The 14,139-nt window shown below is 41.2% G+C and overlaps 1 protein-coding gene across 2 annotated transcripts in view; it reads left to right on the top strand.

The window, feature by feature from the left end:
• Positions 1–210: 210 nt before the first annotated feature.
• The window catches only part of npnta (nephronectin a), a 62,760-nt gene continuing 48,831 nt past the window's right edge, over positions 211–14,139 (top strand). For both annotated transcript variants that reach the window (XM_083909183.1, XM_083909182.1), the window contains exons 1-2: positions 211–493; positions 10,995–11,095. In XM_083909183.1, coding sequence (XP_083765309.1) covers positions 423–493; positions 10,995–11,095 — 172 coding nt within the window. In that variant the 5' untranslated portion in view covers positions 211–422. The remainder of the gene's footprint in view (positions 494–10,994; positions 11,096–14,139) is intronic.

Raw genomic sequence — 14,139 nt, 5'->3', positions numbered from 1 at the left:
CCGCAGTGATCAGTGAGGAGGAGACGCGGGGTAAACTATCGACTGTAGTGGGTGCTGTTAGAGTGAGAGTCTTGCGTGGAGAGCAGAGGGAGAGAGAGAGAGAGAGAGAGAGAGAGAGAGAGAGGGAAGCTGTGCGTGCGATATCTCCCCGGCAGAGAGCGACCCGCTCCACACACACGTACACTCACTCATACTGGGGTCACTCTGCTTCCAGGCTGCGTGGAAGTGTTTTGTCTCCCCCCGTGTGCGCACCGCACATGAACACTCTGCGGGACGCGAGCGGACCTTTCCCTACCTGTGCGCCTTGAGCGTGCGTCAAAGCCAAAACTCCGTCGTTTTCCTCGCCTTGGTTGTTCCCTCCTCCGCGTCTGTCCGGTGCTGTTGGATTACCGGGGGGAAATCGCGCGGTCACTCTCGCGGTCATGGATTTATGGATAAAGTTGATGCTGTTGTGCAGCTGCTGCTTTGGAGCAAGTGCGGACTTTGATGGCAGGTAATGGCACATGGTTCACTGAGTTCATTCATCACATCGTCCAGTGGTGGATTGTATTATTCTAATGATGGATGTTTGTTAAACTAAATCATAAATATTGCTTTTCTGACCCACTTTTGCTCCATTTAGACGCGATATTATTGTCCCGTTATGTGCGTAATGGGCACTAATCCGTGTCAATCCTTTTTATGTCATTGTATCATAACTTTGCGATGACAATAGCGTGAATCCGAGCGTGCCTTTTGCGCCTCAGAGCGCGCAACGCACGCGGTGTTTGTTTGCAGAAATAAGGCACCACGCGCGCTCCAATTGTCCTCTTCAAACATCAGGCTTCTTATTAAACGATGTGACAGGACTTCTGCTCGCTCACTCACTCACTCACTCACTCACTGGTTCATGTTCAAACACGAACCCGGTGAAGTATGTGAAGACAGCAGGCGTGGAGACGCGCCAGACCCCCGAAGAATGCATGTGTCCGAGATTTTCATCTGCCTACAGGCTGTATCTAACTTTAACATGATGGATGATGGGTGGGTTTTTTTTTACGTTTTTTTTTAATAACCACGGGTAATAAAAACCAAGTTGTATTTTAGGTCTCAGTAATTAAAAAGCATATATTTGAAGTGCTTGCTGTATAGTGTTTTGTCAGGATGCTGATTTATATTTTGACCTGGAGTGTTTGTTGTGGACATGTGCACCTATAAATCAAAACTATATTCCACCTCTTATTGTGTTTTATACTGAGATTGATTAGAGTAAATCCAGACAAAAAAATCCATCCGAAATATGCGAAATACCAAAGCATTGTACTGTATCTTATTCTCCCTGGTGTATCTCTGTCAGACAGACTGAGCCTCACAGCCAAATCTGCTGTCATGTTCAACAGTCTTCAAATAAAACTTTGAAGATTATGATGGTAATTGTTGGTGAGAAAGTGCGCATGCATTTAAAAAGAAAAGAAAAGAGAAGAAACCCCCCCCCCCCTTGTTGATAGACTTTGACAGTTTCCCATCCGCCGCTCTTCCGATTCAGCTTCCTGCTGTGACGTGAAGTATTTAAAAAGATATTATTTTGGAAGCGAAACTCTGCGTGAGAGCGATTATGTGAAGGAGATGACATTAATGTTAAGCATTTGCCTGCACACCTACTGTAAGGTTTTAAACCACGTAACTGATGAGACGCTGAGGCCTTGAACCTTTATATTACACATTGCCTTTTTTGTAATGATCGTTTACTTTCACCCTATAGCAGCAGCGTATTGTGCATTATTACCATCCCCGCTGATGGAGTGGCTTGTCACCGTGGCCATAATTTGCCAATTTTTATGGGTATAAACTTGCCCCGGCCCTGAGACTTGGTTTCAGCATTAATTCATTGGCAGAATAACCCTCGAGACCGAGCACAACCAAAAAGCTATTTATTACCCAGTCTCTCCCACTTATTGCCTTTTAGAGAGTGTTCCTAACAGGCTTATCCATCTAACCCTGAAGGGTCCTTCACGGGGCATCATTGGCAGAATGATTTTGTTCTCCCACAGCTTTAGATGATTTCCTGCAAATCTGTGACTAAAAGTGTTGCACTGTTGTTGTTGTTCGTTCACTGAAGGACAGCTGATGTCCTATCGTGTAAGCAGCACCAAAGACTTTTTCCAAAAACAAAAAAACGCTAACAGTAGAGGATTTGCTTCCCCGGTGATGTCACTAAATTTGTTAAGTCCATCGCAGCCAAGCAGCACATACCAGACCTCCTCGGTAATAATCCACAGCCGTGGACGTCTGCCAGCTCTCGTGTTGGCATTGTAATATCAGACCCACATTTTGATCCATTGAGAAAAAAGCACAGGGGAAAAAAAACAAAAAAAGTCTGGGTAACACACAGGATGAAGAAAATACGATACATGCATAGTTACAGTATATATATAAACATATGTTTTTGTAGTAAGTGAAAGTAAAGTCTAAAAATTTTGAAACTCGAACGTACTCGAAGCGCTCCTGCGATTCTGTTGTCATTTCCAGTGAGCGAGCAGGACACTGAAGGAGTGGGAATCAACAGGGTTGTCGTTTTTTGCCGAGACTCAGCCACTGGCTCGCGAGCGCATAGAGGAAGGAGATCGCCGGTCATGTTAAATGAAGTATGCACGTGCATACAGGCGTAGACATGTTACGTCTGCACAAAGGAAAAGAGAGAGAGAATAACAAGAGTTACGAGAGTCTGATCTGGTTCCAGCGGAGGCTGCTGACACCTCTAAATTCAACATATTATGCTTAAAACAATTCAGTATTAGCTGTTGTTGATTATGTGCCACAGAGAAGTCCATGGTAACTTATGTTAAGGCTGTAGTTGTTGTTTTAAAATAAGCTGAGAGTCAGAACAGGGGAAAAAAAACTGCACTAATCCATGCTTATCAGAGCTGCAATCAACTATTATATTCATTATTGATTATCTTATTCTTAAGATGGTTTTATTTCTCGTGTTTCTTTTTTATTTGCTTGTTTTGTCAGACTTCAGAGCCTAAAGGTATTCACTCTAATTCCCTTTAATCTACGTTACGGAGAAAAGGCAGTGGGTCCTCAAATCTGCGAAAGCTCACACCGGCAAATTGTCGACAAATTGCTGTAAACAATTCATCAAATGAGTTGCGAATCAAGGAATTCTTGGAGCTGCAAAGGCAGTCGTTTCTTTTTTTTTCTTTTTTTTTTTAATAGCACTGAACATGCTGTTTGCTGATGGAGCGTGTTGTTTGTGGACAAAAGTGCGTTTCATGAATAAAACATAGTGTGAATTATATTCATTGCAGGGCATTATAGTGTTATATAGTATTTCAAGGATTTCACTCAAAGATTGCGTGTAAATGTGGTCGTCCAGTTTAATAAGCGAAGGACAGAAGTAGCAGTAATCCACCAGGGGGCGACTAAAAAAGAACGTCTGAGTGAGACAATTAACCTATTTCTCACTTGATTTACTACATCAATAAACTTTATTTTTTCCCCTCGTGAGTTAATGAGCTCAGCCGCTATAGTTTCAGGTCTCTTTGAATACCACACGATGACACATTTGTAAATTACGCTCCCCATTCGGAGGAAAACAAACACTAAAACCTGGGCGCTGAATGACAGCTATTATCATCCGACGTGTGCCGGGTTGCAAGTGATGAAATTGCCAGTCAAACTGCAAATATTGCAACATCGGATCCGTTTGTTTAGCAACCGCACGACTGCAGATTGTATATACAGTCGAATATGATTTTACTGTGCTATATATATATATATATATATATATATATATATATGTGTGTGTGTGTGTTATTGGCCACACATTGGTTGGTTTCGCAGTCTTGCCTTTGTAGCAAGAAGACGTGGGTTCTCCTCCGGGTTCTCCGGTGTCCTCCCGCAGTCCAGAAAGATGCAGATTTGGGGATTAGGCAAATTGGACACTCTGAATTGGTATGAGTGTGAGAGTGGACACTCTTAGAAATCAGGGTTCCAAAAGTGTTCTTCTACAAGGGCTGAGGTTCTAGCTGGAACCATTTGCCTCTAAAAAACCCTTTCCGGAAGAAAGGGTTTGTTCAAGGGTTCTTGGTAACACTAATGGTTCCAGTAAGAACCATTGAGCCCTTGAAAACCCCTTTCCTGAATAAAGGGTTTTAAAAGGGTTCTCTTATGAGGACAAGCGGAAGAACCGTATATGGTTCTATTTAGCACTTTTATTTCTAAGAGTGTATTTGACCCTGGGATGAACTGGCGACCTGTCCAGGGTGAACCCCGCCGTTTGCCCCATGTCCTATGGAGGATAAAGCAGTAGAAGATGGATGGACATATGTTATTGAGGTGGATATATAGAACCATGTCTACACTAGAAACTAATTAGCTGTGGTTTTTTGGGGGGGATTTTCTTTCAAAGCATAGTTGCATTACATTACATCACTAATGGTGATATCGGTGTAGCCGTCTGCCTGCCCGTGTGTCTGCTCAGTGAATAACTTTCATAATGTTTACTTTTCCATATTTGAACAATAATTACAGCCCGTTCCTCACTTTTTAAGTCTATAGCGCTGATGTATGTCGATATCCCACAGGGTGGTGTTTATGTATTTATATATGCAGCGTTGGAAGGCGCTATGCAGATGTGGCAGTGCGTACAGCCAAGGTGGTTCATTAAGACAGCAGCAGACACCTCATGACTCCACAAGCTCATGCCTTCAGCTGAGCTCTGCAGGTCTGAGCTTGTGTGTGTCTCTCTCTCAAGCTCCCCAAGACGCTACGGCAACGAAAATCAATGAGCGTCTGTGAGAAGCCTCCACGCCGCCGCCGTCATGCTTTGCATGCTTCGATACGGGTCCGTGGACGGATGATAGATTGATAGATTAAATTATCATCGCTGCGAATGAGGACTAAACCTTTCACAGTTGTGATTATCATGCCAAACCCCACACTGTGAGGAATGAGCAGGCTACTCTTCACTGTCAGAGAGGAAAAAAAAACAAAAAAAGATGGGCCAGTTCTGTATCTGTGGTAAAACAATGGAAGAAAGATGGTGGCACGCATTGTGGATACATATCAATCTCTCAGGTTCTCCCGGAAGAATCCTGCGCTATGCTCGAGAAGAGCTGTCACGCTGCATGCATGAAGGGTAATAATTATCTGCTCGAGTTCCTTCGTGCTTTTGTGCAATTTTAGATCATTTATCTGAGCTTCAGGGTGATAAATATAGGTTTAAAATGAACTTCCACTCCATATGTCGGATTTCCGTTCACAGAGAAACTCTGGTACTCTGTCACTGTGACTTCCACGGTTGATCCACTGGTATTAGCTATCTTTTTTTTTTTTTTTTTAAATCGCTGGATGTGTGAAGAATGGTTTAAATATATATTTGACATCGCTGCTCTGTTTATGAGATAAAGGTGTGATCTGAGAAACTGCATTTAGTTCACAGCATGTTTTGGCGTACACAATTGCCCGGAAGCTAAATTCAGCATGAAGAGAGGACAGAAATAAGCACAAAGAACACAAAACACTTGCACATTCACTCTGCATCTCTTCCGTGTTTGTGTAATTACATGACTTTTGTTGGAGGGAAGCATTAAAGTAAAAGGTTTAATTAAACATTCAAGGACCTGTGGTTGCATCTCATGAGGCTCAGGCAACCCTCACCTGCTGAGCTCAAACTCCACAACCTGGCAGGTTATTAGCAGTAACGTCTGACCCTTTGAATCCTGAGAAATATGCGTTTGTTTGTGTTTGTTAAAATCCTCTGGGCAAAAAAAAAAGAAACATCAGCTTTCCTGTTGTTGGAGCTTAAGATCTTAGCTTGAATTGCCAAGATAGGGCACTGACATTTTTCTTGAATGCTTCATGAGGCTGCCTGATCTGTCTTTTTGCATTTGGATAATAGTTTTACATTTCAATGACTTCCATACCTCTGGGGCATTCAGAGAAATAAGGTTGTCAGTAATAGTTTATCTTACCCTTGTTCGGAGTTCCTATGCTTTAAATTGTCAGAAGTGACGTGAGTTGAGTTTTTAATGATAAAGTCCACAAAACCGAACGTAATTCACTATCTTAGAGGACCGAGAAATGAATCAATCAGAAAAATACATTACTTTACTATGGAAGAGTATAATTCATGCTGTTTTATTATAATGGCAGAGGCCGAAACGACTCCTGGCACGAATCTGTTCAAGGGACCTATTGTTATACTTTAGATTATTATTATATCCATGGCTTTTCGGTCATTTTTGATGGGGTTAACCTGCATTAAAAACTCTTGCAACTTTGCATGGAGGTCAGGTCTGGTGAAAATGCGATGTTGGCATAGTCCCTGGACTCTATAGCGTCCCCTATGGTGAAAACAGAGGCAAAATTCCTCATACGCTCTTAAAAATAATGGTTCCAAAAGGGTCCTTCTACAAGGGCTGAGGTTCTACCTGGAACCATTTGCTTCTGAAAAACCCTTTCCCGAAGAAAGGGTTTTTCAAGGGTTCTGGGTAACACTAATGGTTCCAGTAAGAACCATTGTGTTAGTGTTATAAAAGGGCTCTTGGTGGAACCTTTTTATAACCTAACCTTTTTGGCTCCTTTTGGATCCAAAAAAAAGGAGAACCATATAAGGTTATTTGACTTGTCCTCATAGGAGAACCCTTTTTGCTCCTGGTAGAACCTTTTTATGAAGGTTCCACCAAGAGCCCTTTTATAACCCTTTCTTCAGGAAAGGGTTTTTCAGAAGCAAATGGTTCCAGGTAGAACCTCAGCCCTTGTAGAAGGACCATTATTGGAACCTTATATGGATGTACTTAGCATTTTTATTTCTAAGAGTGCACCAAGTTTCGGCAAATGTGAGAACTGTGCCTCTGTTTTCACCATAGGGGATGTTGGTTCCAGGTAGAACCTTCGCCTTTGTAGAAGGACCCTTTTGGAACCCTTATATCTAAGAGTGTGGGAAGATGTTATAGCCCAAAATTCTGACTTTTCATCTTTGATGTGTCTCAGACATATTGGCGTGCAGTCCTAGTTTTCTGACATGTGGCCCTAATACTCTTCCGTACTTTAACAATGCATCAGCTGTACTATCTACAAATAAAACCCCAGCTATTTGATTCATTAACAAATGGATGGACAAAATAATGCACTTTAAAACAATGGATTGAATTGTTTCTAGAACGCAGAAACTAAACTATGGCAAATCAACTGATGACGTTAGAAAGACGGCAAGAGGATGAGAATAGAGAAGAAGAGGTTGCAGAACAACAAGCCTGTTCATCTTACTATACACTGTTTCTTTTTCTTTAGAGGTTGCACAAAGAAAAGAAAAGCCATTTCTCGACGGAGGGATGAAAGGAACGAGATGTACTAAACTAAAATCACTGTCTCAGAAAAGAGTTTGATTATTGATACTTCTACAGCCAGATTTTCTAGTATTGATGACAAGGCTGTGTGAATGGATGTTGAATTGTGATTATGTGTTTTGTAAGCTTTTTTTTGGATATATATATATATATATTTGTTTGTGCAAATGAATATGAGGTCATTAAGTTGAATAAGGAGCAGATGCACTCACCAGGTTCCAGAGCATGACTCCGTGTTCTAAGATGATAATTACCTTGTGCACCGATTGCCCTCAAAAGCGTGTGCAAATCTGCTTCGTCAAAACTGACTGATTTAAATGTCACCCAAAAAAAAAATGTTCTTGAAGGCGTCGCCGCCGCCACTGCCAAAGGAAGTGGATCTTTTTGTGACAATGATTTTTGAGATTTTCCTTTGTTGTTGTCGGACATAACAAGTGTGTTTGTGCATATTATAATGTATCAAAGGTAGTCGAAACGTGGCTGCCATCCAGGTTTTTTCTTTTCTTTTCTTTTCTCTTCTTTTCCCACTGAGCGTTTGTCTGCTGCCTGACTGCCTCCCAGCTTGCCAGGCAGCAGACAAACATTTTCCCTGGATCTGCCACTCTCACTTAGCATCCATCCTCTTTTTTTCCCCAGTGAGGTGATTGGCAGCGGGGGCACCGGCATTAGCATTTCCTCATCTTGGCATAGAGACACTAACTAGGCAGGGGTAGCCGGCATAGTATGTGCCTTGGATGCTGAGCAACAGCCGCACACTCACACTCACAAGATTTCTAAAGAGACCTCTTTTTTTTTTGTAATGTTTCAGAAGTGGAATACAGTGTATCCAGCACCTATACAGCTTTAAATCTGTATAAGGCAGTTCATATCTTTCAATTTTCACACATTGAGTTTATTTGATGGTAAAAAATCCTCATGTCCTTAAGACCCTATTAATGATAAGAAGAAAGAGGCGTCTCAGCTCTGAAGGGAGATAGATATTTTTTTTTCCCCCTTATTGTATGCAGCTTGGATTTCCATCAGTATCCTTATATCCTTATATGGACTCATTCCTTCACCTCCCTCTCGTGTGGTGAGCCTCGGTACAGATAAAAAGGTAATCCGGTATGCACTGTCTGCCAAGAAGCTATTTCTTTCTCCGAGCAGAAGAGAACACGGTGTAAAGAAAAACACCAAGCTGCAATTTTTTCATGTAGGGATCACAGTGTTAAGGGAAATAACTTCTATCTGTATGAAAATACTTCCTGCAGCAGAGACAATGTTATCGTCCTCTTTCTCGTAATCGTGCGATACGTTTGCGACACGTACTTTTCGCCATATGTTGCTTGTAATGCACACAGCAGCCAGTGAGTGACTTCTAATCTGTTCCCTAAGCCTCATAATGAACCGCAACAGTAATCTGGGGCTTCTCAGGGTTTGAGAGCCACTGTTGCTCTGACGAACGCTGAAGGCTACGAATTCAAACCTGGCAGGCGTTCAACGCAGGTCTCCAGATCAATGTGACGACACCAGCGCGGTCTGAGGTATTATCACTCGTATTCCTGTAATACAGAGATAATCCTCCAAAGTGAAGCGGTGAAAAGTCCCTCTCCAGCACCCTGAGGAAATATAGTGCCAGTTTAATTTTTCCTAGTTTGTGCTTTTTATTTCACAGTTCCCAGTAGTTTCAGTTCACTAATAAATAATTGGTTGATTGAGAGGATATAAATAGGCCAATGCGTCATTTAAGTCGACGATAATAACCACCAATGTTGCCAGATACAGTTCTTTTTCTGCCAAGATAAAGATAAATACCTTTGTGCTTTTTGCCTACATGGAAACTTTCTTTGACATTTACCAGCACAATATTTCTGTAAAAAATGCTGTCGTAGCAGTTTCTTCCCGCATACGCGACGTGGACTTGCTGTACACACGCGACAGAGCGAGGGCTCTGTCATGCGGTCGTGCCGGCTTAATATCATTTGGAAGCAGTCTGGTCGTTCTCCTCTGGCCTCTGTCTTTGGACCATTGTCTGTATTGTGCTTGAAAATCCCAGTTTCTGATGTGCAAGTATGTATAATAATCTATGAGTATAGATTTAGAAAGAAAAACAGGTTAAAATAGACAAATACTTCGTATTTGGGATTAAAGGTGCATTATGTAATAAATCTAAAGCAACAGGCCATAAAATCCTCCTAATATGTCACAGAGACTCAGGAATAATGTTCATATAACAAACTGAACTCACCAACAACAACAGTACAGACAAAATATTTGCATTAAAAAATATATTTTAGGTGGCGCCACCTACCGCCGTCTACCAATCATTGCAGTCAGTCGAGTCTCAGCTGCCGAGCAACCACGGGTTGCCAGTTACGATTGAGCTACGATGACGGAGAAAACGAAACCTAAAAGACCTCGGTATTTTTTACTTTGAGTGTAGTAACCGTTTTTGGCCACATTCTTACATATGGCGCCTTTAAGGACTTTTATCTGTCACGTTCACAGAGATAAAGTGTCTGCATTTTGTGTAAAAAAAAAAGGATCAAATAATAAAGAAATGGAATAGAATAAATAAGAAAAGTCTGGTAGTGTAAGGTTATATACTATAAATGTATTTAACCCTTTAACACCTAAGCTTTAAAATTTCTGCACCAATTAAAGGGCCAGAAAAGTGAGTGATTTGCCCATTTTTCCAGAACACTTATTTACAATTTGCTGCGTGTTAAAGGGACACTGTGTAGTATTTATGGGTTTATATAACCCAAAATCCACTTTTCTATACATATCATGTGCTCCTGCATTGTCTAGTCGCTGTATAATAGTTTTTGTTTCATTTTCATAGTGTTTCAAAAAGTCATGTAAAATAACATGGTCGTGGGCCGCGGTTGCATAGCCACTGTTAGCAGCTAGACGCCATGTTTCTACCGGAGCCTGTAAGGACAAACGCGAGAGAACAAATCAAGTGTCTCTTTACTTGTAGCGGAAGTCCCGCCTCCTCTCTCTCCGCTTTGTCTGCTACGGCCGCGGTAGCTCGCCCTCTCCCTCGCCTCACGAACCTCATCTGCTGACATGAAGAAACACAACGAGGACGACATTTGACCAGCTGAGGATACCGTAGCGCTCAGGGAAGGGAGGGGGTGAGCAGAGCAGCAGGTCTTTGTTGTAAATTTCAGCATCTCCTCTAGATGTCACTATAAACTACTTACTTCACCTTTAAAAGAGTGTATTAACAGTTTAAAGAAAAAACAGAAATCACACTGATTTTAGACTTTTATTGAGGAAAAAAACACTTTAGTGTGGAGAGGGTGCTGATTGGCGACACTGAATTTACCGTAATAACCACATATTGCATTTAAAATACAACTCAACTTTCAGAAACTGTTGGAATTTTTCCGGTAGCGCAAGCTGTTGTGTAATAACTGTAAAAATAAATAAATTCAACTTCCAAACTGTAGAAAAAACCTTTAACAATTTTAATGACATGACATACACTTGAGAATTCGAGATGAAGTGGCAGTTTGTTATTGAAAAAGAAAAACATGTTGCATTGCACTGTCCTCTCTGCAAAAAGGGGAAATTAATCGATTGCAGCGTCTCTTCAGACATCATTGAAAAGGTCCCCCTGCTTTGCGCTGACATTTTAATTGCCTGTGAACTAATTATGTCATTCCCACACAGGTGGCCACGGCAGATGGCCTCGCCCAATGGCCTGTGTCGATACGGAGGCAGGGTGGACTGCTGCTGGGGATGGACACGCCGCTCCTGGGGTCACTGCCAGCGTGAGTACCACCATACCTGCTACGGCTGCTGTCGGGGGCAAACGGGGCTAACGAGGTTGCCAGGTTTCGAAGCTTGGGTCAGCGATGCCATTACGGAGTGGAGACAATGTAACACTGCCATATCTAAAACGCTTGAGGCACACACACACACACACACACACACATAGCCCTGCATGTACATTTTCACAATAGAAACACATACACGCTAATGGGCCATCACACCTGGACCAGTCCTTGACTGAAGATTGATGCTAATGGCCGGTTTAATGGCAGCGCAGCTTTATATTCACACTGTGTACGTGGCCATAATGAGGTGCGAGAGAGGCTGTAGCTGCAGGTGGACACGTTCAAGGGTAGACTGATTATAGATTAATCATGTGCTAATAACACTGCCAGGACAATAAAAATCATAACCTTTATCTGCACACGATTCATGCCCCGATTCGTGCTGTATATTCAGCAGCGTCACTTAGAGGATTCAGAGGATGTGTCCTGTCACAGCGTCACATTTTCAACATATTTACATTGGCGTAAAAAAAGCCACTCTCTTGCTCTTCCTGTAATTCTATTCCGCGAGGTGTGAATACATTAACATGTTTTTTCTGGCCGGGTGCCTCACAAATGCCACGTCCCCCCTGCATGGCTCGGTGCTTGCGACGGTGTTTTTGCTGCTTTGCTGCGGAGGTGAATGCACAAATATAGAGTTTAGCAACCTGCAACTTGAAGGAATTGACGCACATTTTTTGGACATTTTTGTTGTTTCCTTGCCAAGAGCGTGCATGAGAAAATCAATACCAGTCTCGTTCGTTTTGTTAAATATGAACCACACAGATAAAGAGCTCACCGTCGGTGCCACAAATTCAACAAACAGGATATTAGTGAGCAAACATGTTGCTTGGCAAAATGTTTTGTTTGCCAGATTAGCTGTTCCCCTCTATTTTCCAAAATTTATGTTAAGCCGAGCTGCTCCATATGCTGTGTCCACATTTATGAATCTTCTCGTCTAACACACAGCAAGACAGCAAACTATCACATTTCCCCAAACTGACAAACCACTGTTTGTGCTCCTGTTTCCATTGTACGACGGAAACTAAGGGCCAAACTGAAGATTTTCTTCTTTAAAAAAAAAAAAAAATCCTTCGAGTTTAAAGTAGTAGTAGTATTGTCCAAGCAAAATCCTGCGTCAAGATGACAAACGTGGCATTTTGATTGGCTTCACAAATAAATATATAGAGTACAATACATTAGATCTTTATTCACGTAAAATTCCAACTTTAATCTCATAATATTACGACTTTATACTTGTAAAATTCCGACATTATTCTCATAATATTACAACTTTATTCTAACAATATTAAAACTTTATTCTGATAATATAACAACTTTATTCTCACAATATAATGACTTTATTCTCATAATATAACAACTTTATTCTCATAATATTACAACTTTATTCTCATAATATAACAACTTTATTCTCTTAATATAACAACTTTATTCTCATAATATAACAACTTTATTCTCACAATATAACAACTTTAATCTCATAATATAACGACTTTATTCTAATAATATTACAACTTCATTCTGATAAAATTATGACTTTATTCTCAGAGGATTCAATATTTTTTTCTCTTCAGTTTGGCCCTTATACTCTGTCATACCATAATGACTGAAATTATATATTTTGAAGAGGTGATGCTGAAATCTGGGTTCCCGGCACAAAGCTCTCAGTAAAAGTAAATGTCCGTAATGTTTAATCAAGCTGATCCTCACATCAGTAACAAAGTAAGGTGACAACAAACACAAGATCATGTTGAAAACTGTTGATCTGCTTTCTGTGTTTTTCTTTCATTCTTACAAGATTCAGGGAGAGGATTAGCATTTTTATGTCATTCAACCACTCCCCGTGTGTGCGAGGGTTTCCTCCCACAGTCCAAAAACATGCAGATTTTGAGGATTAGGCAAATTGGACTCTCTAAATTGAGAATAAATGTGAGTGTAAGAGTGGATGGTTGTTTATCTCTATGTCCCTGTGATGGACTGGCGACCTGTCCGCCTTTCGCTCTATGTCAGCTGGGATTGGCACCAGCGCCCGTGACCTTCATGTGGAGGATACAAAGAAAATGTCACAAAAAAACACTGGAAACAAATGGCAAAACGCACAAGTTCTTCAAAGGTTTCCAGGTTTTGGTGTTTTTAAGTTCCTCTCCTGGAAAAGGCCTAACAAGGTTCAAAAGAGTGCATGCTGGTTTCAGCGTCATATTATAGCATGAATGTTTTCCATCGCCATAATGCAACTTTTTTTTTTTTCTATGTTTCTGTGTTGAAGCTTCTCATTGAGCCCATGCTATAACTGACTGTATGTGTAACTCATGTTTTGTGTATTTTTCATGTGCAAAAATGTGTCACACGCAGCTCGTTGGGTCCAAAGGTTTGTGCTGCTGCATGTAAAAGATTTGCTGAGTTGAGGAGCTATTTTTCCCTCTATCCACTATGGCAGAATGCCATCTTTTCACTTTATATTACCGAGCGCTGCACAATTTCTTCTTTCATCACGGAGAACGCAAACAGTATAAGTTGAGTTCATGGCCCCAGCGCTTTGTTTCTCATTTAGCGCAGCCAGATTACCCTCAGGTTCCATATGCAAGGCAAATCTGCGTTTTTATCCCCAGCTTGCCTCATGTCTGTTTGACACAGATTATGATAATTTTATTCTAGCATAAACACTTTAGGTCATAAACAATTTATGCTAATATTTACACGACTGATCCTTGAGGTGGGTTGATTTCATGGCTGGAAATTAGAGCTGTTTTTTTTGTGTGTGTCTTGTTCAAAAAAACCTACATTTCCACATGGCTTTGACACTTGGACTACACAATCTCTGCTGGAATAATTTAGACGAGAGCATCTCTGCTTTCCTCTGACAGCTCAATTGCATCATTTGATACTGTTTGTTTGAACATTGGGCCAGATTCAGTCGTAATCTTTGCAAGAGGCAACCATCTCAAAGCCCATTGCCTCCCAGTGAATCTGCACTGGGA

The sequence above is a fragment of the Microchirus variegatus genome, assembly GCF_963457635.1.
Source record: "Microchirus variegatus genome assembly, chromosome: 23".
Classification (NCBI taxonomy): domain Eukaryota; kingdom Metazoa; phylum Chordata; class Actinopteri; order Pleuronectiformes; family Soleidae; genus Microchirus; species Microchirus variegatus.
Note: the sequence above shows the minus strand (reverse complement) of the source record. Positions and strands in the feature narration are given on the sequence as shown.